Genomic DNA, 23,664 nt, shown 5'->3' with positions numbered 1-23,664 from the left:
TTTTTTTTTTCTTATTTGATGTGATTTTGTTGAAAATTATTATTAATAAATGTTGTTATATCTAAACAACATAATTAAAATGTTTAATTATACAATTTTGTTCATTTTTCAAAAAATGAACCAAACACACCAAGACAGTTTTATGGAATGCAACCAAACATGGGAAAAAAAATGTTTTCTGAAAAATGAGTCCAGAAATCATTTTTCTGTTTTCCAAACGGACCCTAATTAGTAAGTATAATATTTGAAGTTTGACTCTCCTATAATTGATATGGGGTTTGATATAATTAATTTTTGGATGTGCGAGCGTGATTGAGTATTCCCGGTTCAACTATTTTGCCTTCAGGTTTCTAGATTAGGTTGACCATACCAAATGTTGAGTTTGTTGCCTCGGATAGGTCTCGGGTAGTTCATAAGGTAAACAAGTCTCCCTTTTAAGCAATAAATGCGCAATATATAGGCGTAGGTCTTTGGACACATGTCGGGACTCCGACATATTCTACACGTGGAAGGCGCAGGTTTGCCAGTCAGATAGGCGATGTCAAGTACTTTGATATAAAGGAAAAAATGGATGAGACGTGATTTGACTATTCTCCAGGCGGAAATCGTGCATAATAGAATGACGGGGGGAATATATATTATCTCCGGTTTTGAGAACCAGCTGCCCAGTCATATGTGACTGGGACGATCCGAAAGTGGTTAGGAAGGTCCCAGTAGTGTTCGATCTCAGTTGATTTATCTTACTTATGCCTGATTGTACATGTATAAACTTTATCATAGTTTTTTTTAACACATCCTTTTCTTATAAATTCAAGGTATATGGAAATAGGAAGAATGAATGAATTATACATTGTAAAACAAATTAAAATGTCCCTTTGATCTAGAAAGATGCACAAACTAATTAATTAATAACTTATTTGTTTACAGTACTCTTGAGCGTCCATGTAGTATGCACGGCTTTTATAATTAAGACCATATTCATGTTCTCCCAAATTTTACTTTCTCGTTTTTTTTTTTTTATATGATCAGACAAATAATGATAAGATATTTTCATCATCTGAATCTAAAAAAAGTGTCAAAATTAGAATACATGTACTATTTTATATTTTCCACTTCACAACATCATGTAAAACTCATGTCAATGTCTTATAACCAATTATCCTTCTAAACATTCACTTGCACTCTTCCACTTCACACTTTCAACCAACTGCCACATAGCATATTGGTTGGTCATTAAACACGGTTGGCTGAACATTCTCTAACAAAGTTGATCAAGTTAGTCAAGTGTTATATAACCTAAGTACCTGGACAAACACCTTGGTTAGACTACTTGGCTCAGGAGATCAACAACACACTTCGGTCGATCATCGAGCCTCCTAACATTGACCCTTTAAGCAACTAGTTACCTTATCAAAATTGAATTGGATTTTTTGTGAGTTAAATGGTAAAATTGTGCACAACTTTAAAACTTATGACAAATTTTAAAAAGGGAAACTAAATATATTTGCCACAACAAAAATGTATGATTTTATTTCACCAAAATAAACATTTATCAATTCTCTCCGCAGATTATTTGTGCGCAACATTTGTCGTTTGGAGTCAATGTTCCCATACTGAAATTTAAACCCGAAACCTCTTATTTGAGAAGACACATCTATGTCGCTCGATCACTATTCAAGTCAGTCAAATTCAAATAGAATAATAAGATATGGAGTATTTAAATTCGTTTACACCTCTAGTTATTGTGGATCTAAGACATAATATTAATTAGGGATGGCAATGTGCCCCGTCCCCGACGGGGATCCCCGATCCCCGCCCCGATGAATACGGGGATGGGAAAAATTTTCGGGGAATGGGGACGGGAACGGGGAATATGTGTGATTCCCCGTCGGGGACGGGGACGGGGACGAGGATACCCCTTCCCGCCCCGCCCCGTCCCCGAATAATTATATGTATATATACTGGCATATAATTATGTAATGAACTATATATATATAATTAACATAATGTCGCCACTAGCAGTAATGCACTGTAATATACATACCATTTATATATGTAATGAACTATATATATAATTAACATAATGTTGCTACTGGCCGTAATGCACTATACAAGTATACAACATATACATGTAGTATACTATACCAGTATTGCACTATACAACATATACATGCAGCATACTATATATATATATATATATATATATATATAGCATTTTAATTTTTGAAATTATTATTTAGTTTTTAAATTTTTTATTATTAAAAATTATAATTATTTAACATTTTAACTCGGAATTGTCAGGGAATGGGAAATCCCCGTCCCCGCCTAATTCCCCGCGGAGACAGGGACGGGGAATATTTTCAAATCCCCGCCGGGGACGGGGATGGAGACGAGGTAGCGGGGACGGAGACGGGGTGTATACTCCCCGCCTCCGCCTCGCCCCGTTGCCATCCCTAATATTAATTAAATAAGAAGTTGTTAAATTCAGTGCAATAACTATTTGTACCCGCGAAACGGGTCCCACAAAATCAGCGCGCTACATACAGTGCACCAACAGACATCTAGTTGCAACTTCTTCTTCTTCGTCACTTACTAATCTTTTTTTATGGGTGTTTATTTCTGTTCGCGTGTTAGAGAGATAGAGATTTCCGGTTCATTCACTTCTCTCCGTAACAATCCGCACTGAGAGAGAGATCGTGGATTCGCATTTGCCTTAACGGAGGCGAAGGAATGCATTCACTAGCATAACCGACATTCTGAATCCCTATTACAGATCCGTTGTTGTTATTTGCTGATTTTCAGAATCTGCTTCTGTTTTTGTTGTTTTTCTCCATCCGGAACGATGGTTTCGACGAGTAAAATCAAATCCGTTGATTTTTACAGGTCAGAATTCAATTGATTCGGTTTTGGTGCTTGTTTCTATTTCCGAGCTCCCTATATGTTAATTGTTTATTTGTTCATTGGTTGATTCCCGGTTTATGATTGTGGAATTAGTGTTCGATATGCTTATATAATTATGAATTGTTAAATATAATTCTTGTTTAGGTTTGCTGATGCATTTGCATTTTCACATTTGTTACTTTCATAGGACCGATAATATAATTTGTTTTACCTAAAATGCTCAAGCATGAGTCGGGGTTAGGTTACAGATGTTTTTCTGTAGATGATAATGACGGGATAGGAGCCTGACAGGTGAAACACTTTTGGTAAAATGATCAATGTTTCTGCAGTATAAATTTAATCCATTTTAGATGGTTGGTACAACAAAAGCAGATATTGGCGTATGCTGATTTAGTAGGGGTTCTGTAGAGGATAAGGGTTCAAATCCAGTGTGCTCTGGACCTCTGGTACATTCAATATTGCTTGGAAATAAGTTGTCTGCACTGGATATTGTCTTGGCTCTTGATATGAGTGTGCTTAATTCCTGAAACAGACTAGTTCAAACCAAGTCAAATAGTTGCGTAATTTAGGGCATTCTCTTTTTGATACAGGAAAATTCCAAGAGATCTGACTGAGGCATCGCTGTCTGGTGCTGGCCTATCCCTTATTGCAGCCTTTTGCATGATCCTTTTATTTGGAATGGTAGGTGATTGATGTTGCATTTTTATTCTCACGGGTAAAGAAGAAGTATATGGAATCATAACTCATGTAAGTTTTCATTTTGCAGGAACTAAGTAATTACTTGTCTGTGAGCACCACGACATCAGTAGTTGTTGATGAAAGTGCTGATGGGGATTTTTTACGAATTGATTTTAACATTAGGTATAATTTTATAGAGCTGCTTTATTTATTGCACATAATTTATTTATTTATTTTTTTTGTTGACTTTAATTCTTTATTCTTTATTCTTTAGCGCTTACACAAGCATTCACTTGTCTCTGTTTTAATATCAAGTTACCACAAATCTTCTCCTTGACAATCATTCGCTGATAATGCATTTATGAGTCATGCGGAACTTCTATGAACAGTTCCTAAATCTTGATCCCAGAACATTCTAAAGCATTTAATATGCGATTTTCTTGTTACTAGATGCTCTCCTATTCTACACATCTTTATTTTCTTACAAAAAATTTAAAGTAGAGTTTGATGTTCTATTACCATGAGACTATGTACATCTATCTGTCAATAACGTTTATAAAATTGCAGTTTTCCCGCGTTGACTTGTGAATTTGCATCTGTGGATGTGAGTGATGTCCTGGGAACGGTAAGTCTCAGTATCTCCCTGTCAATCCCTATTACCAATTTTTGTTCATTAATGAAGATTCTAGTATAAACAGGCTAGTCAACTAGCTGCTCACCGAAATTACACAGTTGCCTTTTGTGATCTTGATTGATTGTAATTCACATCTTTGGCCCTTTAAAATACTACTATATCATAAAAGCCCTTTTCTTGGTGGGCCAAAAATTATTTCCTCTTGATCTGGCCTTCTGATATATCCTTGTCTTCCCTTTATATCAGAATAGGTTGAATATAACAAAAACAGTGCGCAAGTATTCCGTAGATTCAAATTTGCTGCCTACTGGTTCTGAATTTCAATCTGGAGCAATTGCAAATGCTGTTAAGCATGATGAGGAAGTAAATGAAGAGCATGCTGAAGGTTCTGTAAAACTAACTGGCCGTAATTTTGATAGAGTATCACACCTGTGAGTGGATCTAATCTGAATTGTGTCTAACAGCTATGAAATTTTTTATGTTACATCATTTGCTGATTCTCATGCTTTTCTTTTTATAGATATCCAATAGTGGTCGTTAATTTCTATGCTCCTTGGTGCTCTTGGAGCAACCGATTGGTAATCTCGTCACTTATTGCTCATGACTCAGATTTCAAGCTTCATCTGTGCTACAGCCCCTTCTCCTTCTCTTCCTCCCCTTACTGTAGCTTACTTACTCCTTTGGAAAGTTATGTGGGCTAGTCTATCACATATTCATTAAAATTTCAGATTAAATAAGGGTGGATTTTTAACAATGTGCCTTATGTTGTGGAAGCTTTCTTTGAAAATTCTTAATCTGAATGCAACTGAGGGCTTACTAACAATAGTTTTCTCTGCTGGGTGTCTTGAATATCAGAAACCTTCTTGGGAGAAAGCAGCCAAAATAGTAAGAGAAAGGTCTGGTTATTTCTTCTGTCCTTTCTGGAAAAGAGTCAAAGAAAATATTTGTTTGCCGAAGCCTGAACTTCATTTCTCTTCTGAATGGAGTTCTAGCATTCCCTCAATACTTTTCCATTCAAATCTTATATGGAACTTGCTTTTGGCCTTTTAGATATGACCCAGAAAGTGATGGGAGAATTATTTTGGGAAAGGTTGATTGCACTGAAGAAGTTGATTTATGTAAAAGGTAATTCTTAGTTGAATATTTTTTCATTCATTGAGTCTTTCATAGAACTCATGGGTAAAGTAACTGAGTTTTACTCAGTAGCATAAATCATTAGACTCTTATTTTGTGTCATCGAGTACAAATAATTATTAAGAATAAGATATGATAGATTGATAGTTTATTTTTTATATCTTGCATGGTCCAAGATGGTTGTCCTTTTGGCTTCCTTATTTCACTGTTTTGGATGCATTTCTCTTTTGCTTCTTTACTTTTTGTATATTATGAGTTTAACATGCTAGTAGCTGACCTGGTCCATATTTAATGACATACAGATTCACATGATATATAGTGTTGCCAAATTGTCTCAGCTTTTTAACTCTATTAGTTAGGAGCTGTTTATTAGGGAACCCTCTCGTATTATGAAGTTGGCTTAAGAACACTCTCACAGTGTCTTTATATCCGTTTTCATGCTTATCATGTTGATTTTGTTGTTGTACTGGATACTCCATCTTTATCCTCCTGCTTAACCATAAGCAATAAACTTCCAGGAATCACATACAAGGTTATCCATCTATTCGCATCTTCAGGAAAGGAAGCGATATTAGGTAAATATTTTATTTTCATTTATACAGCAAGCATCTTTTTAAAATTTTTGCTTAGTTTTGTACTATGTTGATTAGTAGATGCATTTTTATATCATTAGTATATACTCTAGCTTATTATTTGATCCTTCAAAATTGATCATTTGTAAAGCAACTAGATGTAGCACCAATCTCTGCCCCTGCCACATTTTAGAATTCAGAAAAAAGCTTTCAAAAATTTTCTGCCTTTCTGCTGCTCTTTTATGTGTAGTCTTTCACTGCCAAAGGGAAAATTGAAGAGGAAATGAAAAAAATATTCTACTTTATGTAAGAGTTATTTTACTTACTCCTAGTGCAATGACATATTTTCTTGCTTAGTTGCATGCATTTGAGTGTTTCTAAAGGTGATTTCAAATTGGAGATTGCATGTGCATAGCATCTTTAGAACTTTTGAGGAATAGATGCATTGTGTTAGAACAGTTTGGTCTTTGGCTTGCATCATATTCATCTGGGTTTACAGTTGGACTTTTCTCTATGCCCCTAATGCAGAGATGATCATGGGCACCATGATCACGAGTCATACTATGGTGACCGGGATACAGACAGCCTGGTGAAGGTATGGATAATTTTTTAATCTAAATTGTCAAAGATCAATTGTGGCTTGTAGAAACCAAACCAATCAAAATAATGTCCTGTATATGTTCTACATCATGCTCTGCCCACATGAATACATAGCATACTGCACATTTATGAAGTATTCCTATATGTGATGGAGGATCTAGATGTCCTTTACCATTCTCAAGTCCATTGCTTAGGACTGACATGTCATACCTTCTTACCTGCAGACAATGGAAGAACTGGTTGCACCTATTGCATTGGAGTCTCAAAAGGTTAATTCAGATAGTATGTCTGTCGACGCGGCAGATGGGATAAAAAGACCTGCACCAGTAACTGGAGGATGCAGAGTTGAAGGCTTTGTGCGTGTTAAGAAGGTAGTAAAATTTATTAGGACAAACAGTCCTTTGAAATCAGCTGTTACCTTCTCTATCCATCTGAATGTTTGGAGAAACTTGAAGTATGATAAATATGAGAACATGAGTTTTCTTGTGCAGTTTGGAGAAGAGAGAGAGTGTGATAAGCCATATACTAAACTGGTTTAGGCTAGTGTAATTATAGACACCTAAAAGTAGGTAGTTCAAATGACCCCAATGTATTTATCATGTTTTAAGCACATTGTTTAATTCCTACCATGCAGGTTCCTGGAAACCTTGTTGTATCAGCTCGTTCAGCAGCTCATTCATTTGATGCTTCTCAGATGAACATGTCACACGTAATTTACCGTTTTTCCTTTGGCAAGATGTTAACTCCAAAGGCGGCCAGCGATGTGAAGAGGTTAATACCATACCTTGGTCAAAGCTTTGACAAGTTGAGAGGCAATGCATACATTACTAATCCAAAGGAGTCCAGTGAAAATGTTACCGTAAGCTTTGTACTTCTATTTCACCTCTAACTGACTGATTTAGGGGTTCAAATTTTACTTTAGATTTCATATATATTTTTTCCTGCATTATTCCATTATTTGTCTTCTTTTTTTTTTTTTTTTTTTTTTTTTTTTTTTTTTTTTTTTTTTTCTTTTCTAACCCCCTCCCCTGCATTTCTACAGCATAAATACCCTGCCATGTTTTTCTATTGCTTCTTCCTTGCTGTGATGGCAAGCTTCTAGTTCTTTGAATGGTCTTTATTTATTATGCCAATGTCAATTCATGGTAATAACAATTTAAATTTTTAGATAAGGTAGAGTAGGATAGAGTTGAAACTATAGACTGATCTGAGTTTTCTCTTCCATGCAAATTCTCTTTTTAAAGTATGACAAGGACCCGGGGTTTCAAAAAATTAAAGCAACTAAAAGTCCTTTGTATGATGAAACTTACAGCAATATGCACTATTTTTTCTAGTTATTCTTGGACTTTTAGATTTACATCTTGTGCACCCAATTATTTGCAGATTGAGCATTACCTTCAAGTAGTGAAAACAGAGGTGGTTGCAAGATCATATAAAATAGCTGAGGACTATGAGTACACAGCTCATAGTAGTTTGGTTCACAGTACTTCCATACCTGTTGCAAAGTTTCATTTTGAGCCGTCACCTTTACAGGTTTTGAAAATATCCAATCTTTCAAAGGTCTTAGTGCTGCATCAAAGTTCTCGTCCTTTTTTGTATTAATTAATGCCCCTGTTCTGTGATCAGGTCCTCATAACAGAAGACTCAAAATCTTTTTCACACTTTCTTACGAATGTATGTGCCATTATCGGAGGTGTTTTTACGGTTAGTTTTTCCTGCTTCCCATTCTCATTATTATCCTCTATGGACACTTTCAGATTCATTTGGCCCCTGTTCTCTGCCAAATAATGCTGTTATCTATTTTCACCTTTTGCAGGTAGCTGGCATATTGGATTCCATTTTCCACAATACTATGAGGCTCGTGAAAAAAGTTGAACTAGGAAAGAATTTTTGATAGAGATAAAACTCTTAGTATAGTGAGTAGATTATAGTTCCTGAACATTAGTTTACTAAGGCGCGCTTTTAATTTTAATGTAAACTAATGTATGTTGTTCTTGGTTCAAACAGAGCACATGAAACTTGACTGTTGTTTATCGGATTGCCATTATAGGTCGATCTGAATTCTGACATTTATAGAAAGAAAATTATTTATTAGTGTTTGTGTTTGCAAAATACAACTTTTACACAGCAGCGGATTATTCACACGCTATCAAACAATGATACTCAATATTTTCCTTGAATTAACACTCAGTTCGACAACTGAGATGATCAAGGCTAGAAAAAAAAATGAAAAATCAGATGTTGAAGTCAAAATGCTAGGATGATGGAGGAACCGATAAGAGCTCCAATGGAGCTAAGGGTACCTGTGAAAGTTGAAGATGCAGCGTTACCCTTCTTTGGGGGATTAGACTCTTGAGAAGGTGCCGGTGTTGAGTTATCAGGTGGTGGCGGCGCTTCTTCCCCGGCCGGGGCCGGGGCTGAGGACGGGGATGGAAATGGCACCTCTGATGAGGTAGTTGGTGCGGGTGGCGCCGCCTCAGCTGGTGTAGGTGCCGCCTCTTCCGGTGGCGGAGATGGAGGAAGCAGTTGTTGCTCCGATGGTGAGGGCGAAGGTGCAGAAGAGCGGCCGCTTCTATCAGCCATGACGACGACCACCACTTTCTCGTTCTTCTTGCAGTTGTCTTGCACTCCGCTGATGAAATAAAACGCCCCAGAATGATTGAAGCTGAACACAGTGTGGCCATCACTGTATTTCTCCAAAGGAGCTTGCGTGTTGCAATTTGTGAAGTCATCCTTGGTTACAAGAAGCACCGAGTCTTTGTCAGCTGGGTACATAAACACTGCAGGCCATCCCCAACAACGTAACAAAAAACAAATCATCATTATCTATCTTAAACAATAATATCCACACTCATACAATGTATAAGGTGAGACTCCAACTTTTATTATTCATATAAAGAAACTTACTAAGGGTGTCTCCAATTTGAAACCGAGTCTTCTCAGCCCACTGATTGTAAGTGTTAGTATTGGGATCAGAAGGAACAGCCCAATCTCCAGCACCTCCAACTTTGAAGGTATAAGAGGCACATCCTTTCTGTATCAGCAGCAATACAGAAAGGGACCCCAGAATTCCATACAATAATGATATTGAACTTGTAGTTTGAGCCATTATTTCTGAATTGCTTTTACAGATCAGAGTTTGTTAGATGATGGATGATCTGAAGTTTATATATATATTAGTAGGAGATAGAGGTCTACAATTAAGTGTGACAGTGAAGTTTTTGCATTGCTTCCTTTTTACTTAGGATTTCTTTCTTCACTTCTGTTCCAAAGCATATGTGCTGCTTTTTTAATCCAATAAGTCTTGTGATCCACTTTGTTCTTGATGTCCTCTCCATTTTACTGCCCTCCTTTTTAGCTAACTTATACTTTTCTTGCCCATTTTCATGCCTTGTGCTTGCTGCACAGGAATAATCTATCTAACAAGCCCGGCCCCATATATGAAGGTAGCTAGAGGCTATTACATACTAAACTATATGTCACAACTTAGCTGCTAAAATAAGGTTATTTTACTAATTCAAATTTTACGAAAACAAAGGTATGTATTCAAATAGGTTGAGAAAGTATGTTTGAACAGATACTACAATGTAATAAAGTCAGTATTCAGTAGCATTCAGAAAAAAGAAAAAAAAAGAAAAAAAAAGGTATGTATTCGTGGCAAGAGGGGTTTTCAAGTTTTGGATGTTAACTGGTATGTGACAAGTAATATTACAACACTTAATTAGTTTCATTTTTTATTTAATATTGACTTAAAAAAAAAACTCTTATTGATTTAGGAAAAAATGAGTACCTGTTTTCTTTTTTTAATTCCCACGGAACTAGGATACATTGCGAGATATTGGATGGTTTTTTAATTCAAATCAAATTAATTAGGAAGTTAAATATATTGGACATACAGGTAAAATCCATGTATGTTGAAATATAGAGTTAATTATTTGAACTTGTTGCTCTGATATGATCTTTTCCAAGAACGTAAACAAATTAAATGTTGATATATATAAACATTAATAAAATCTAACCATCCAACTTGAATGTGAATGTGAATGTTCATTCGCATACAAGTCACTATATACATTTAGGCTAATTAAATATTTAACTCCTGTAATCAAATTAAAGTATTATAATTAATTAAAACAAATTAAACCAATCTTTTTTTTTTGTTTGTGTCTATTACAACCTCTTCATCATCTGCTTCTTTGTCTTCATTTTCAAACAAGACTGCCCTTCTGAATATCTTGCATGCTTCCCTTCAATTTGTATTGCCACTCTTTTCTTCACACTCCCAAGCCATGCTTGTCCCTTTAAAAAAAAAAAAAAAAAAAAAAACTTTAAATTTACACTATAATAATATATATAATAAGTGTTTTGCTTTAATTTACACTAAAATATGCAAGATACCTTAGCTTAGGTTGTTGGTGAATGGTGTGAGATTATTAGAAGAAAGCTAGAATTGATAGGATCGGAAACAATGGCGATAGATTGATCAGTTGAACCGGTCCGACAAGATCAGAGCAAGAAAGTGAGGAAAGCAATGAAAAGCGGTGGCAAGAAGCCGGTTTGGGGTTTATGGGCTGCTGAATTACCCTTCTTGGGAATGCGTGTAGGGAGAGCACACTCTTCGCCATTAAAGATGACCTTGGAAGGGAACCCGTCTCCCGCTCGTATTTTAAGGTGGGGAAGACCCTTCTTCAAGAAGGAGATAACGGACTGTTGTTTTCCGGGAATTCTGGGATCGGCCCCCGGGTGGGTTCCGTTCACCTCTCCGACTAAATAGTTCAGCCCCGGCAAGCCTTGCATGAAGATGGTGTGGCCCAGGCGAGGGAGCATTGTGCCGTTGAATGAGTAGACGTTTTCGAAGCCCCTGCCGGATCTTTTCAGCCGGATCGCCGTGAACCAGTCCACGAACGGATCTTCCCCCCAGTTGAAGAGCGTCATCCGGGCCGTCCAGCCGGAGCGATAGTCGGAATCCACGTGCCAGTTTATGCTCACGCCGCAGTTGTCCGGGCAGGGGAGTCTCCGGGGCACCTATATATACAAAATATATTTTAATCTCTCTATACATAATTAGAAATATATATATCTAGAGAGAGAGAGATAGAAGCTACCTTGTGGTGTTTCATGGAGGCCCACGCCAAGGCTTTCTCCGTCCGGTTATCGAACGGCACGAGCAGGGCTTCGGCCGGGAGCGGCAGGGCGTCGGCGTTCTGGTTGCAGCGCCGCCCCGCCGTCTGTTCCTCGCCGTCCTCGCAGCCGCAGGCGCACGTGTTGCACGGAACCACCGAGTCGGCGTAGTACGCCGAGAACGACACGCAGCATTTGGCCTCCTTGCGCTTGGGCTTATTGATGTTACACGCTATCTGCCACGACGCGACGGCGGTGGTGGTCATGGCGGTGCCCATGGGGTCGGGGAACTCGCTGGGGTCAATCCGCATGGGCGGCCCGCATTTGTACGTGGGGTTCAACCTCCCCGTGATCTTCCACTTCTGCGGCGGAGTGATGGCGGTCCGGTTGAGATCCGGCGGCAACTTGAACACCTCCATCTGGAAAATCGACTTCGACTTGGTCTTATTCATGGTCTTGGGCAACAACGTTCCGTTCCGGCAACAAAACGGGAGTTTCCCGATCTTTTTGTCGTCGACGAACTGGGGAGGGAGATCGGAGATGACAGGGCGGGGCTGACAGTTCAAAACGTTGGTGAAATCGAAATCTTGGTAGTACTTTCCCTGAGGGCCGTAGATGCATTGGGAGGGGTCTTTGACGTGGGGGAAAGCGCCTTTCATGGTGTAAATGAACTCGTTTCTCATCCATTGCCAGGTGAGATTCCATTGATCCAGACGGCCGAGAGGGCTGTCGTTGTCGATGGTGACTTGGACTTGGTATTTGTTCTCGTAGGCGGAAAGAACGTCGTAGGTGAAGCTCAGGTCGGCGGCCTGTTTGGGCAAGAACTTGGTCTTCTTCTCCTTCTTGGGCTTGAACTTTGGGTCCTTCTTGCAACACACGCTCATGAAGGTTGCTGCATATATATTCATTAATTAATAATAGTGTTACAAAAATCCGGCTTAAATGCTGATTAATTGACGCTTAAGTGTTGGGGACTGATCGACTGCCTAACATATCACTCACCATGAACAGTGATCTAGGCTGCTTGATCGGCTGATCTAGGCTACCTATCACCATAATAGGCGGTCTAGGTTGTTGACCGGCTGATCTAGGTTACCTATCACCATAATAGGCGGTCTAGGTTGTTGACCGGCTGATCTAGGCTGTCAACCACCATAATAGGTGGTCTAGGCCGTTGAACGACTGCAACCACCATAATAGGTGATTTAGGTCGTTGACCGACTAATCTAAGCTGCCAGCCAGCCAACCACCATAATAGGTGATTTAGGCCGTTGACCGGCTAATCTAAGCTGCCAGCCACTATAATAGGTGATCTAGGCGGTTGACCGGCTGATCTAGGCTGTCGGCCACCATAATAGGTGATCTAGGCGGTTGACCGGCTGATCTAGGCTGTCGGCCACCATAATAGGTGATCTAGGCGGTTGACCGACTGATCTAGGCTGCCGACCAGCTGACCGTCTAACGTATTACCATAATAAATATCTAGGCTGTTGACAGAACGGCCGTCTAGTGTATCACCATAATTGATAATTTAGACTGTGGATTAGGTCTGTGCTTAGGCGTACCTATTAGGCCGCTAGTCAAACTATTGAAGTACATATTAAATACTTTATAACTATTAGTCTTAAAAAAAGATTAGATGATATTTTAAAAAATAAAAAATACACCGATGCCTAAGTGCGGATCATCATTTAGGCACCTAGGCATTTCCGGGCACCAGAAAAGAGCGGAGCGATTTTTACAAGAAAAAAGAAAGAAAGACAAAAAGGTATGTTATACGTACGCTTTTTTTTGGAGGCAGGGCATTTAAATCCATCGTTTCGGAGCTTGATTGATCTAGGCATGGGGGTGGACTTCTCCTTCAACCCAAATTGCGTTCCCTTAATCTCAATCTGCGCCTGCATCTGGGTGAAATCTCCGGCGGTGTCGATGGCCGTCTTCAAATCCGTCATGGGATCTCCGGCGAACACCGTCCCGTTCTTCCCCACCTTGATCGGGAAGTCGTCGCCGTCGACCACGACCGCCCCTTCCGCCGACACCAACAGCTCGCGGTATTGGAACCCTACGAACGCCTTCCAGTTTTTGAGCTCCACTTTGCCGGCGTTCAGGATGGACAGCGTGGCCTTGAAGGACCAGGCCTGCGCCGACGTGTTCTTCACCAGGGGATAGATCTTCTCCCGCCCCTGGAAGCTGTAGGTGAGGAATATGCCGTCGCATTTCTGCTGCTCCGGCGGCGGGGCGGCCGGCTTGTCACCGTCCTCGTCGTAGTCATAATCGTCGTCGACTTTGGCGGCTTTGGCGGCTTTGGCGGCCTGGGAGGTGTAACAGAGGGCGGCGATGCAGTAAGCAAAGGCCAATATCCTCCATGATATTCTCATACTATACCTGGAGGTAGGTATTAGGGTTTTTTTTTGGATAGGAAATTAATTTAAGGTTTATTTGTTTTTGTGGCTAATTAGGTTTTCGGCCGGGTACGGTGGATTTACACGGCCGCAGGGGAAATGAAAAGCGGAAAAACACGACGGCGGCCACTACCAGAACGAAGCAGGTGAGAGGCCGCAGCGTACGTGAGAGGGAGGGTGAGCGATTGATGGATGTATCGGAGATGAAAAGAAAAATAATGAAGAAGAAATGATGGAGAAGAGGAAGGAGGATTTCCGACACCGCTAAAAATGGCGTGGCTGATAATAATGCACAAAGACCTTTTCTTCGCCATTCTCATCCGATCCTCTGCTTGCTTTTCGCTATTCCATTCTTTTAATTTGGAACTCACTCTATTATATACACCATGCATGCATATATATGTTGAAATAATATTATATTATATTGCTTCCTTTTTTTTTTTTTTTTTTGGTGTGTTGTTGTTGATTTTCTTTTTAATGAATTTCTTTATCATAATTAGGACTTACTTACAACGTAACGGCCTATTGAAGTAATTAATATCACCAACCTTAAAGTTCGGCAACAACGTAACATTTTAACTCAAATCATAGAGTCAAGAGAATTTCGGGATAACTCAGGTTCGATTCTCATAAGTGACAATTTTTTTTTGGGCCAACTCTTGTGTCTGGAGCGAACGGGGTTGACCTGAACCGTTAAACAGACAGAGAAAGATCCGAACCACGTTGTGGTTCACACCAAAAAGAATAGGGTCAAGAGAAAAGACTTAGGGGGTGTTTGATAAATAACTGTTAATTGATTGGGCTAGTGAGTTTGACTAGTTGATAACATTAGCTTATTGTAGAAAGATGTTTGGTAAATTGATTGTTAGCTGGTTACATGCAATATGATTTTTTCAAAAAGCTGATCGAAAGATATTAGATCCTTTAATTTGCAACAATTAGGGTCAAAATTCTACCGATCGAACTGAGTATATATATTTTTTTTCATTGCCTTATTTTTACACCATATGAATTAAGCATTAAACCTGGCAGAAATGAAATAGGGATCGAGTTAAAGACACCACACCTACAAGTTTAATTAAGTAATTTTCGTTCTATATATAACAGCCATTAGTAGATCAACTATACACATATCCGATCCATCGACTGATTAACTTTCCTGTGAATGATATACAGTCAAAATTGGATCCTTTCAACTCAGCTACTGATCCATAGAGTGATAGATAGATTTGGTTTCAACTTTCATCACCTGGGAAACAAAAGAAAAGACTCAAAAGAGAGAAGAAACTATAGAGAACTCTTTAATCTCCTGATTGATCAAACTGCACTGATTCTGATGTTTGTAAGATTAGTTACGCAGAATATCAGGCAACAGCTATCTCCTCTACGCTGCCAATGTCCTCAACAAACTGCGCTTTTGGCTCCAAGTCTATGAACTGGTTAGATTTACTAGCGAGATGTGAGATGCTAACCCTGCCCTCGCGCTTTATATAGTCTGCCACGGCTTTCATTTCTTCCAGTGAGATGTATATGTACTTCCCTCTGTCGTCCATCACACCCGAAAGTCTCCCTGGAGTCAACACCAACTCCATATGTATGTTATTCAGAGGATGGATAAAATAGACAATTCGATGGAATAAGATAGTAGTGTAGAAGAGGGAAAAAGGGCATACCCATCTCTTCCAGTGAGTTAATCCGATTGATGCACTCCTGAAAAAAACATATATATATATATATATTTTGGTCAGAGAATTTGTGAAAAGACAGCACCACAACAATTCGTGAATACATAGAATTGGGTGATATAACTTGACTGGGATCACATAAAAGAAGAAAAGTAAGCAAATCCATATATAGAACACTTTCCGACTACTTTACCAAAAAAGGGTTTACCTGGGTCCTCAGCTTGAATTCTGCAGCAAGATCCTCCAGTGGAACACATTTGTGCTTCTGCAACATCAGACAAATGTATAAAGACCAGTATGCCTTTTGCCATACTACTAATCTCTCTATTACTAACTAAATGTGCAGTTTCACTTGGTATGATTATTGATTGAATTAAGATTAATCTCAACTCATTTGGGCTGATCACATGATTCACTCTCTCCATTCAATTCAATTAAGGCTAAATCCATCTTGGGTTATTGAGCTACCACATCTACCATTGGACGGTAAACTTCACTTCAAGTAACTTTCAGTCAGCATTGTTCTCTCTCCCATTACTACCATGCTATTACTCATTCTAGCCAGTGCATACATAGGTCTTAATTGCTATGGTCTTAAATCAGACAATAAGCAGAGGAGATATGATGACCACAATTTATTTTTATATTTTCATACTAAGAAGTGCAAAGGTGGCCATATACTAGATTCCATGTTTAGGTTTGATGGAAAAAAATTTCCATTATACTATTCAATAGTCAAGGAAGAAGAAGTCCAGGCAATAAAGTAGGGAGGACTACGGGAAGTTGCAATTGCCAAGAAATCACTTTATATAAAGACTCGGGGATTAAACAAACGATCTCAGGCTCACTTCAGTCCCGAATAATCTTTCTTCTACACACTTTTCCCCCCTTTCACTCATATATAGTGGATTTCGGCTTGGCTTAGCCTAAAAAGGCCCGTGGTTTTACCGTTGTGGTTTCCACGTTAAATCCCTGTGTCCTGATTATTTATTAATTCCCTACAAACACTTTATTTTATTCATATTTACTTATGGAGAAATCAATTTTCTCCATCAAGGTTCATGCAAGAGAGGCCATACGAATGAACCTCCATCCTTAAAGCAAGTCCATTATGGAAAAGAATTACCTTGATGTATTCCACAAAATCATAAAGCAAGCCCTGGCCTTCTTCTTGTACATCACTTTCAGTAGTGCCTTCAGCATCGACTGAAAATGCATCCTTCCATTTTTCAAACTCAAGTGCAGCAGCTTCTTCCTCTTTTGCCTGACGAGCTTTAGCTTCTTCCTCCTAAATATATATTATAAGGCTCCAAAGAAAGGAATCCAACAAGGAACCAATAAAATGTACAGAATACTAGAAGTGCCAACTCACTAAGGCACGTTCTTTAGCCTCACGCTCCTCCTCTTTTCTCCTCCTCAAATCATCATAACGGCTTTGTTTTGTCTGCCTTGATTCACGAGCAGCTTCTTCAGCCTACATAATCAGGGGACAGGACAACCAAGACTCAGTTGCTAAATGCAGAGTTTCACAAAGAGATCAAGCATACATCTTTTTCTTCAATTTTCTGCTCCTAAAATCATGCATCTTGAATCAGAAGTGAAAGCCACAAGGGACTGAATGGCAAACTGTACTTAACACTAATGTAGGTAAAGAATTCCCCTACTATTTTTTGTTCTTTTGTTTGGAGGAAGGGAATACCCTTCCATGTAGTTTGGAAGTAATAGCTCTAAGCTCTCGGGCAAAAGAAAAAGATTTAATCTTTTAAGAGAAAATGGTTCCTCTCTAATTTCTGTGATGAATAATGACAATTCTAGTCCAACTGTGCATAGCTACTTTGACGAGTAAAATAACATGAGACTAAACAATCAATCTTGATGATGCAGATGAGATCTATCCAGTCAAATTTGATTTTATAAAAACTAATTAGGGACTAAAAGAGTGGAACCTGTCTCTGTGCTTCCCGTTCTTGACGCTTCTTTTCCTTCTTCGTTGATACTTTGGCAGCATAGTATCCATCTCCAGAAGCTTCATCATCACTTTCATCAGCACTTTCTGTTTCATTGTTATAAGTGAAAAGCCATTGCGGTTGCAGTCAGGACCATTGAATTAACTCAATAAACAGCCAAGGATTCATTAGAGATGGCAGTAAAGGAGACAAAACCTTCTATAGCAGCAGCTGCTGAAGATGAGCTGGCAGCTGAAGCAGCTGGTCTCCTACGCATGCGCCGTGTTCCAGTTGCCCTAACAACAGCATCCCTCTGCCTAACCTGACAATTTGTGCCAATACAAAACCCAAAGTTCAGAAGCTGAAATTTAGGAACAACAATTCGACCGACTCCTAAAAAAGACATTTCTTCTTCTTTTTTTTTCCTTAAATCATAAAACTTACCTGAGTATCTTCTTCATGCTCCTCGGGGGATTGAGAACTCTGCCGACGTTTCCACAGATACAGCGGTATTAAAGCCAAAACAAGGAACATCGAAAGTAATGCGACTAATACTTCCTCCATCTCTCAACTCCGTTGCCGCCGCGGCTACTCCGTTTACCGCAAAATTCAGCAAAGCTCTGAACTAAGTGAAATAACAGCTTGCTTCATCATACATTCAAATCAAAATTTAGAATCATACAATTCAATTCAAAAAGCCAAAAGGATCGGAAAATCAATCATTAATTTATTTATTAAAAACAAAAAACAGGAGAGGAAAAAGGAATTCGGATATTTTCGATTGAAATTAAGTGATTAATACAAGAAATTATGACTGAAATCACCGATTACGAACTTAATCGTGGGAGATAAGAACTACCTTGACCGTGAGCTGAGTTGCAACGACGGGAAGACGGAGTTACCTGAAGAAGAGTTGAAGATCCGATTAAAAAACGAAGAATGATATTAATTGGGCTTAATAAATAACCCAATATGGGCTTTGAAAATTGAAATATCTAAGCCCCAAATATTGAAGTCCAATTACTCCATCTTCAACCCATATAACATATTAGGGCAAATTATACCATGGACCTACCTTGATCCAAAAATACCATTCAGATTTTGTATCTATAGATTATAGTTGACACAATCTGTACATGCAGTTAATAGTTTCTGTACATATAGCTATCATATTATGTGTTAGCAATTATCAAGTTATTTGTTTACATGTACAGAAACTGTTAGTTGTAAGTACAGAATGTGTTAACTGAATGTACAAAAATTGTATTACGATTCACAATGTAATATGAACTTAATTGGATTATTTCTCGAATATACTTCCATATACGTTTGTGGCATCTGCTCGGGTATTCAAGTCAGGGTCGAGTAAGCCTTGGAGAATATTTTATTTCTGAAGAGTGAGGGTCGTCATCTATTTATGGGCCCTAACCTTTCAACACAAGGAGATGTCATTCAACAAGCAAATTATTGTGTGGACCATGATTCACATAGTGCTGTGTGGACCATAACAAAAAGTACATTTTTAATATACTAAAAGTACATCATTTAAGTCTCCAAACTTTTGAAAGCTAAAATTAGACACATTAACATATTAATTTAATACATCAAGGTCCAAAATTCTAATTGTGACATGTCAGCGGCGCTCCAGCGACATTCCAGTAAAAGATTGACCAAGCGGAAAAGGCAACCACACTAGTTGCTGTCTCTGTCGACTAGAGAATGTGACCAAATCGATCACCTTCTCCGTCGTTGGAGATGGCAACTAAACTGGTCGTCATCTCCGTCAACTGGATAAGGCGGCCAGTTTGATCTCCTTTTTCAGTGGCTTACTAGTCAAACTTTTGTCAGAATGTCGCCGAAACTTCGCTGACCTACTATAGCAAGTGACAGTTAGGGCTTTGGGTCTTGATGCGCTAAATTAATATGTTATTGTGTCTATTGCAACTTTTAAAAGTTCAATAACCTAATTGACTTATTACACAAAATTAGATGGTGTATTTGACTCTTTTACCTTCGTATTGATTATAAAATTTTGAAAAATGTAAAATTAACATTTGTAGTTTTGTACGTCTGATTAAATTATAGACAGCTAGCACATACACCGGATTATTCGGAATAATAATAATGTATGTTTACGTATGTAGTACGTACAGGAATCTTAACTAATTAACGAGATTAACATTTGTACGGCTGATTAATTGATCTCATGAGGAAGAAGACCCTCCATGCAATCCACGCCGCTATGGATTACCCATTGCTCTTCTTCATCGTGCAAAAGCTTGGCGACGGTGAACTTGGCGGCGACGGAGCGGTCGGAAACGGCGTGAAAAGTCGACCACTTTACCCTGTTCTTGGTAGAGGAACCGGGGCCACGGTTAGAGTACTCGCCGAACCACAATGTGTCGAGGAAGAGGGTGCCGCTCCACTCATACCAGCCGGCGGGGTTGATGTGGGCCCCGATGAAAGACTCCATAACCATGGTTCTGGAGAATTTCTGCCACGGGCGGCCCAGGAAGGTGGGGAAGCGGTCGACGACGGGTGCGAGTTGAGGGCTGGGGACGAAGTTGCAGAGCTGGAGAGAAATTCCGGTGTTCTGGTTCGGGTCGGAGCGGCCCTGAGCCGTCACCATGTTCTTCTGCGCCGCCAGGGGCTTCTTGGCGATGAGGGTGCAGTTCTGGAGCACCACCGCGGCGTCGCCGAATACGAAGTCGATGGTTCCGGTGATAGTGCAGTCTCTGTAGAATTGGCGTTTGGAATGGGCGTATAGAGTGTCTTGGTAGCCCTCGAGGCGGCACCGGTTTATGATGGACTTATCGCCGCCCACCAGCAGCGCCACCGCCTGATGCTTCGCCGCTCCCGCCGTGTTCCGGACGCAAAGGTCTTGCAGAATTGCAGCCGGACCTTTTGAGGCTGCATCAGTACAGTTCATCAAAACGTAACATGATTATAACATAAACAACCTAATCTATTCACTTTATTGGTTTGAAACCACTAACCATACACAAGACTAAATTTCAATTTTAGTCTCTTGACTATAAGGTTCTGTTAACTGCAGTCTAGGACTTTCAAAAATGTTAATTTAATACTTTGATCATGTAATTTTATCAATTTTGGTCACTCCAGTCAAATTGTCAGCCAAATTTCGTCGAAATTAAAATAATAGGGGTTTTTTAGTCTTTTTGCATCTCTTTTCTTTCTCCCTTGCAAATTCAACGGAAAATTTCAACGAAATTTGGTTGGGTGAATAAAATTGATAAAAATTAATTACCTAGTCAACTTTTGAAAGTGAGTGAACTGCAATTAACAGAGACCCTATAGCCACATGACGAAACTTGAAATTTACTCCTATAGACAATTTAAATTGATTGTATGTTCTTTGCTAACTAAGGTCATACGCATAGCACATCTTTACATAGCTATGGGTTCAATTTTCCTTATCATTCAAAAAGAAAACATAATTATACGACCAATTCAATCAAGTTAATTCATAGTAACCATAAAATTACAAATCTAATTCTGGGTGGATATTTTGGTTTAATTTTGAAGGTTAGTAATAGACAATTTAGGCTATTTTTAGGCTAAGGTGACTAGCAATATAGAATAGCTATGAGTTACTTAGTCACTTAAAAAGATATGATTATATATACTTGGTGCAAATTTGGCTGGCTTACCAAGGGTGTAACTTTTGAAGGTGGTGTAATTGTCCCCAAAACTATGATCGCCGGAGAAGACGGTCTGGGTCATGCCGTCGCCGTAGATCATCACAGGGCTCTTCACGTTCATTTCCACGTTCTCCTTGTACGTTCCCTTCTTCACATAGATAAACACCCTGGCTTTACTGACCGCCGACACGGATTCCATCGCTTTCTTCAACGTCGTGAAGTTCCCCTTGCCGTCTTGCGACACGATAATGTCGGCTTTTAGGTTCCCGTGTTTCCTCCGAACAAGTTTTCTGTCGCTAGATTTTACCCAAGACGGAAACTTTCCGTTAAAGGGTACCCGGAAGTTCTGCTCCTCGTCGGTTTGGCCGATGATTTCAGCGAGAACTGCTAAGGCTACTCTGGATCTTGAAATCAGGGCGTCAAGAATTCCCTTCACCGGAGATTTCTCCGGCGGGTTTAAACCTTCCATGCAAGTAAGGTGGTTGGTGAGAACGGCGCTGAGAGAAGTCTGTGCGTCGGAGTTTCTGGTTTTACTACCCTGCAGATCTTTAATGGCGTCTCGAACATCATTAATGGAGAGTCCCATGAGCTCTACACAGTCTGCAACGGCTTGAACTTCTCTGGGGTGGGTGAATTCGCCTCTGACCATACCGAACTCCATTTTCGCAGCTTCCATGGAAGGAAGGTAATCGGCCAAGAACTCCCGGAGCAAACCCGCCGGAGTTCCGCCATAGCTCTTCACCGTTTGTTTGAGTATGGTCTTGCAGGCGGCCGGATCAATGGCAGTGCGACATAATCGTGAAGGGGATATATCATCAGAGCGACTAAAGGATGATGATGATGATGATAGTGTTGTGATCAAAAGGAAGATGGTTTTCCACCTGAAAACTGGACTGCCAAGAAGAGGTTTGAGGTTGCAGGTGGCCATTTTTGAAAGCCTAGCTTATTATGATTGTTAGTTCCTTTAATGGTTTATATGATGCGAAGACCTGTCATGAATGATGCATGGTGGAGCTATGGCTACGGAATGGAAAACTTTACTAGTAGTGTGCACGGGAGCTCAACTGTTTAGTTATAATAGCTTAGAGATATGTTCAACTAAGGAGTAATATATGTTAATGTGATACTTTGCTGGTTAGTGTTATAAAGCCGGATTTATCTAGTATAACTTCGAATAATAATGGTTAATAAATCTTTTTGTGGTTCTTTGTTGACAAAGGTCATAAGACAGAATTTATCTGGTTAACCTTAAGATAGTACGTGGCTATCAGCATCGGTGTCAACAATCCTGGTAATATGCTACATACTAAAGAAGTATTATGTGTGGTTGTATGGAGTGCTAATTAAGAATACAATCTTTGTAACATATATGCCACTCCTAAGATAAGAAGCCATGAATGTCACAATTCCAGCCTGCAGATTCTAAAATCCAATTCAAGAAATTCAAGTGTGTATATATATACATAAGAAGTTCGATCACAAAGAGTATATGTATGAATTCATGATACTTTTCAATTTAGTTATGCTTGCAAAGTTTTACTTACTCGAACTATGAACTACAACTATACGTGTAAGCTCCCCCCGGAAAGAACAACATCTGTCCATGGCTGCCATTCTCCACGTTGTTAGACACATGCAAAAACTCTCTACTGTCTATATAATCCACTACCCGGCCCTTAACCCAATTGCGTTCTTCTCTATCCCATCCCAGATTGATTCACAATAATGGCAAAGATTCTAGCTTTGGTGGCAGTGTTAGGGGTGCTCCTGGCCATGGCAGAGGCCGGCAAGCAGCAGCAATGCAGGCAACAGATAGAGAGCCGGGAACAACAGCTTAGCCACTGCGAGAACTACTTGTCCCAGAAGGGGAAGAACAATTTCGAGCTGGCGGAGGAGGAAGAAGAGAAGCAACCGCCGCCCCAAGAATGCTGCCGGGCATTGCGGAGCTTCAACCGCGAGTGCCGCTGCGCCGCCGTGAGAGAGGCGTTCGGACGGCAGCTGGAGAAGGATCTGGAGGAGAGCGGTGGCTGGGTGGAGCAGAGGAAGATGCAGAGGGCATTGCAGAAGGCCAAGCTTCTTCCTCGCTCTTGCAACATGCAGCAGCCACAAGAATGCAAAATCCGACCCCCCATGGTTCTCTAAATGGAGAAATGAGCGCAAAGATTCAATCTTTGTGCCTTAATCTTCAAAATAATGGCATGGCTAGGCTAAGATCCCTCCCTCTAGCCTTTAGCCAAAACCATGTTTCTTGAATGAATTCTGATGTACCCTATACATAATAAAACTCAGAATTGTTTCATTTCTCAGTAGATTCTTGATTACCAGATTA

The 23,664-nt window shown here is 39.6% G+C and overlaps 6 protein-coding genes across 8 annotated transcripts; 2 read left to right on the top strand and 4 right to left on the bottom strand.

Moving 5' to 3' along the window:
* Nucleotides 1-2,489: 2,489 nt before the first annotated feature.
* Nucleotides 2,490-8,610, top strand: LOC109178358 (protein disulfide isomerase-like 5-4). Its single transcript, XM_019328011.1, has 15 exons — nucleotides 2,490-2,883; nucleotides 3,492-3,582; nucleotides 3,668-3,762; nucleotides 4,147-4,204; nucleotides 4,460-4,644; nucleotides 4,734-4,791; nucleotides 5,069-5,109; nucleotides 5,264-5,338; nucleotides 5,866-5,922; nucleotides 6,448-6,514; nucleotides 6,744-6,890; nucleotides 7,154-7,378; nucleotides 7,903-8,052; nucleotides 8,146-8,223; nucleotides 8,336-8,610. Exons 1-15 carry the CDS (start codon nucleotides 2,843-2,845, stop codon nucleotides 8,411-8,413), a joined length of 1,446 nt encoding a protein of 481 aa, XP_019183556.1. The 5' UTR covers nucleotides 2,490-2,842; the 3' UTR covers nucleotides 8,414-8,610.
* On the bottom strand, nucleotides 8,589-9,649 carry LOC109178359 (early nodulin-like protein 3). The gene is made up of 2 exons (XM_019328013.1): nucleotides 9,427-9,649; nucleotides 8,589-9,299 (listed from the first exon to the last, which is right to left on the bottom strand). Exons 1-2 carry the CDS (start codon nucleotides 9,626-9,628, stop codon nucleotides 8,767-8,769), a joined length of 735 nt encoding a protein of 244 aa, XP_019183558.1. The 5' UTR covers nucleotides 9,629-9,649; the 3' UTR covers nucleotides 8,589-8,766.
* A 1,050-nt stretch (nucleotides 9,650-10,699) lies between these two features.
* Nucleotides 10,700-14,368, bottom strand: LOC109178024 (COBRA-like protein 10). Its single transcript, XM_019327524.1, has 4 exons — nucleotides 13,424-14,368; nucleotides 11,625-12,532; nucleotides 10,918-11,544; nucleotides 10,700-10,818 (listed from the first exon to the last, which is right to left on the bottom strand). The coding sequence occupies exons 1-3, from the start codon at nucleotides 14,016-14,018 to the stop codon at nucleotides 11,026-11,028; spliced, it is 2,022 nt and encodes a 673-aa protein (XP_019183069.1). The 5' UTR covers nucleotides 14,019-14,368; the 3' UTR covers nucleotides 10,700-10,818; nucleotides 10,918-11,025.
* A 722-nt stretch (nucleotides 14,369-15,090) lies between these two features.
* Nucleotides 15,091-18,606, bottom strand: LOC109178007 (DDRGK domain-containing protein 1). 3 transcript variants are annotated; one of them, XM_019327499.1, is made up of 9 exons: nucleotides 18,533-18,606; nucleotides 18,118-18,293; nucleotides 17,890-17,995; nucleotides 17,674-17,780; nucleotides 17,100-17,201; nucleotides 16,854-17,015; nucleotides 15,936-15,992; nucleotides 15,716-15,752; nucleotides 15,091-15,612 (listed from the first exon to the last, which is right to left on the bottom strand). In XM_019327499.1, the coding sequence occupies exons 2-9, from the start codon at nucleotides 18,235-18,237 to the stop codon at nucleotides 15,407-15,409; spliced, it is 897 nt and encodes a 298-aa protein (XP_019183044.1). In that variant the 5' UTR covers nucleotides 18,238-18,293; nucleotides 18,533-18,606; the 3' UTR covers nucleotides 15,091-15,406. The 3 variants fall into 3 exon arrangements, with proteins under 3 accessions (XP_019183044.1, XP_019183046.1, XP_019183043.1); XM_019327501.1 differs by having other exon boundaries at nucleotides 18,118-18,298; nucleotides 18,533-18,597; XM_019327498.1 differs by having other exon boundaries at nucleotides 18,118-18,318; nucleotides 18,533-18,595.
* A 1,099-nt stretch (nucleotides 18,607-19,705) lies between these two features.
* Nucleotides 19,706-21,504, bottom strand: LOC109178124 (pectinesterase 2.2-like). The gene is made up of 2 exons (XM_019327670.1): nucleotides 21,345-21,504; nucleotides 19,706-20,583 (listed from the first exon to the last, which is right to left on the bottom strand). Exons 1-2 carry the CDS (start codon nucleotides 21,454-21,456, stop codon nucleotides 19,868-19,870), a joined length of 828 nt encoding a protein of 275 aa, XP_019183215.1. The 5' UTR covers nucleotides 21,457-21,504; the 3' UTR covers nucleotides 19,706-19,867.
* Nucleotides 21,505-23,006: 1,502 nt separating this feature from the next.
* LOC109178035 (2S sulfur-rich seed storage protein 1-like) lies at nucleotides 23,007-23,477 on the top strand. Its single transcript, XM_019327532.1, has one exon. It carries the CDS (start codon nucleotides 23,061-23,063, stop codon nucleotides 23,475-23,477), a length of 417 nt encoding a protein of 138 aa, XP_019183077.1. The 5' UTR covers nucleotides 23,007-23,060.
* Nucleotides 23,478-23,664: the final 187 nt, after the last annotated feature.

This window comes from Ipomoea nil, unplaced genomic scaffold (assembly GCF_001879475.1).
Source record: "Ipomoea nil cultivar Tokyo-kokei standard unplaced genomic scaffold, Asagao_1.1 scaffold0813, whole genome shotgun sequence".
NCBI classification, from domain to species: Eukaryota; Viridiplantae; Streptophyta; class Magnoliopsida; order Solanales; family Convolvulaceae; genus Ipomoea; species Ipomoea nil.
This window is presented reverse-complemented; position numbering and strand designations above follow the sequence as displayed.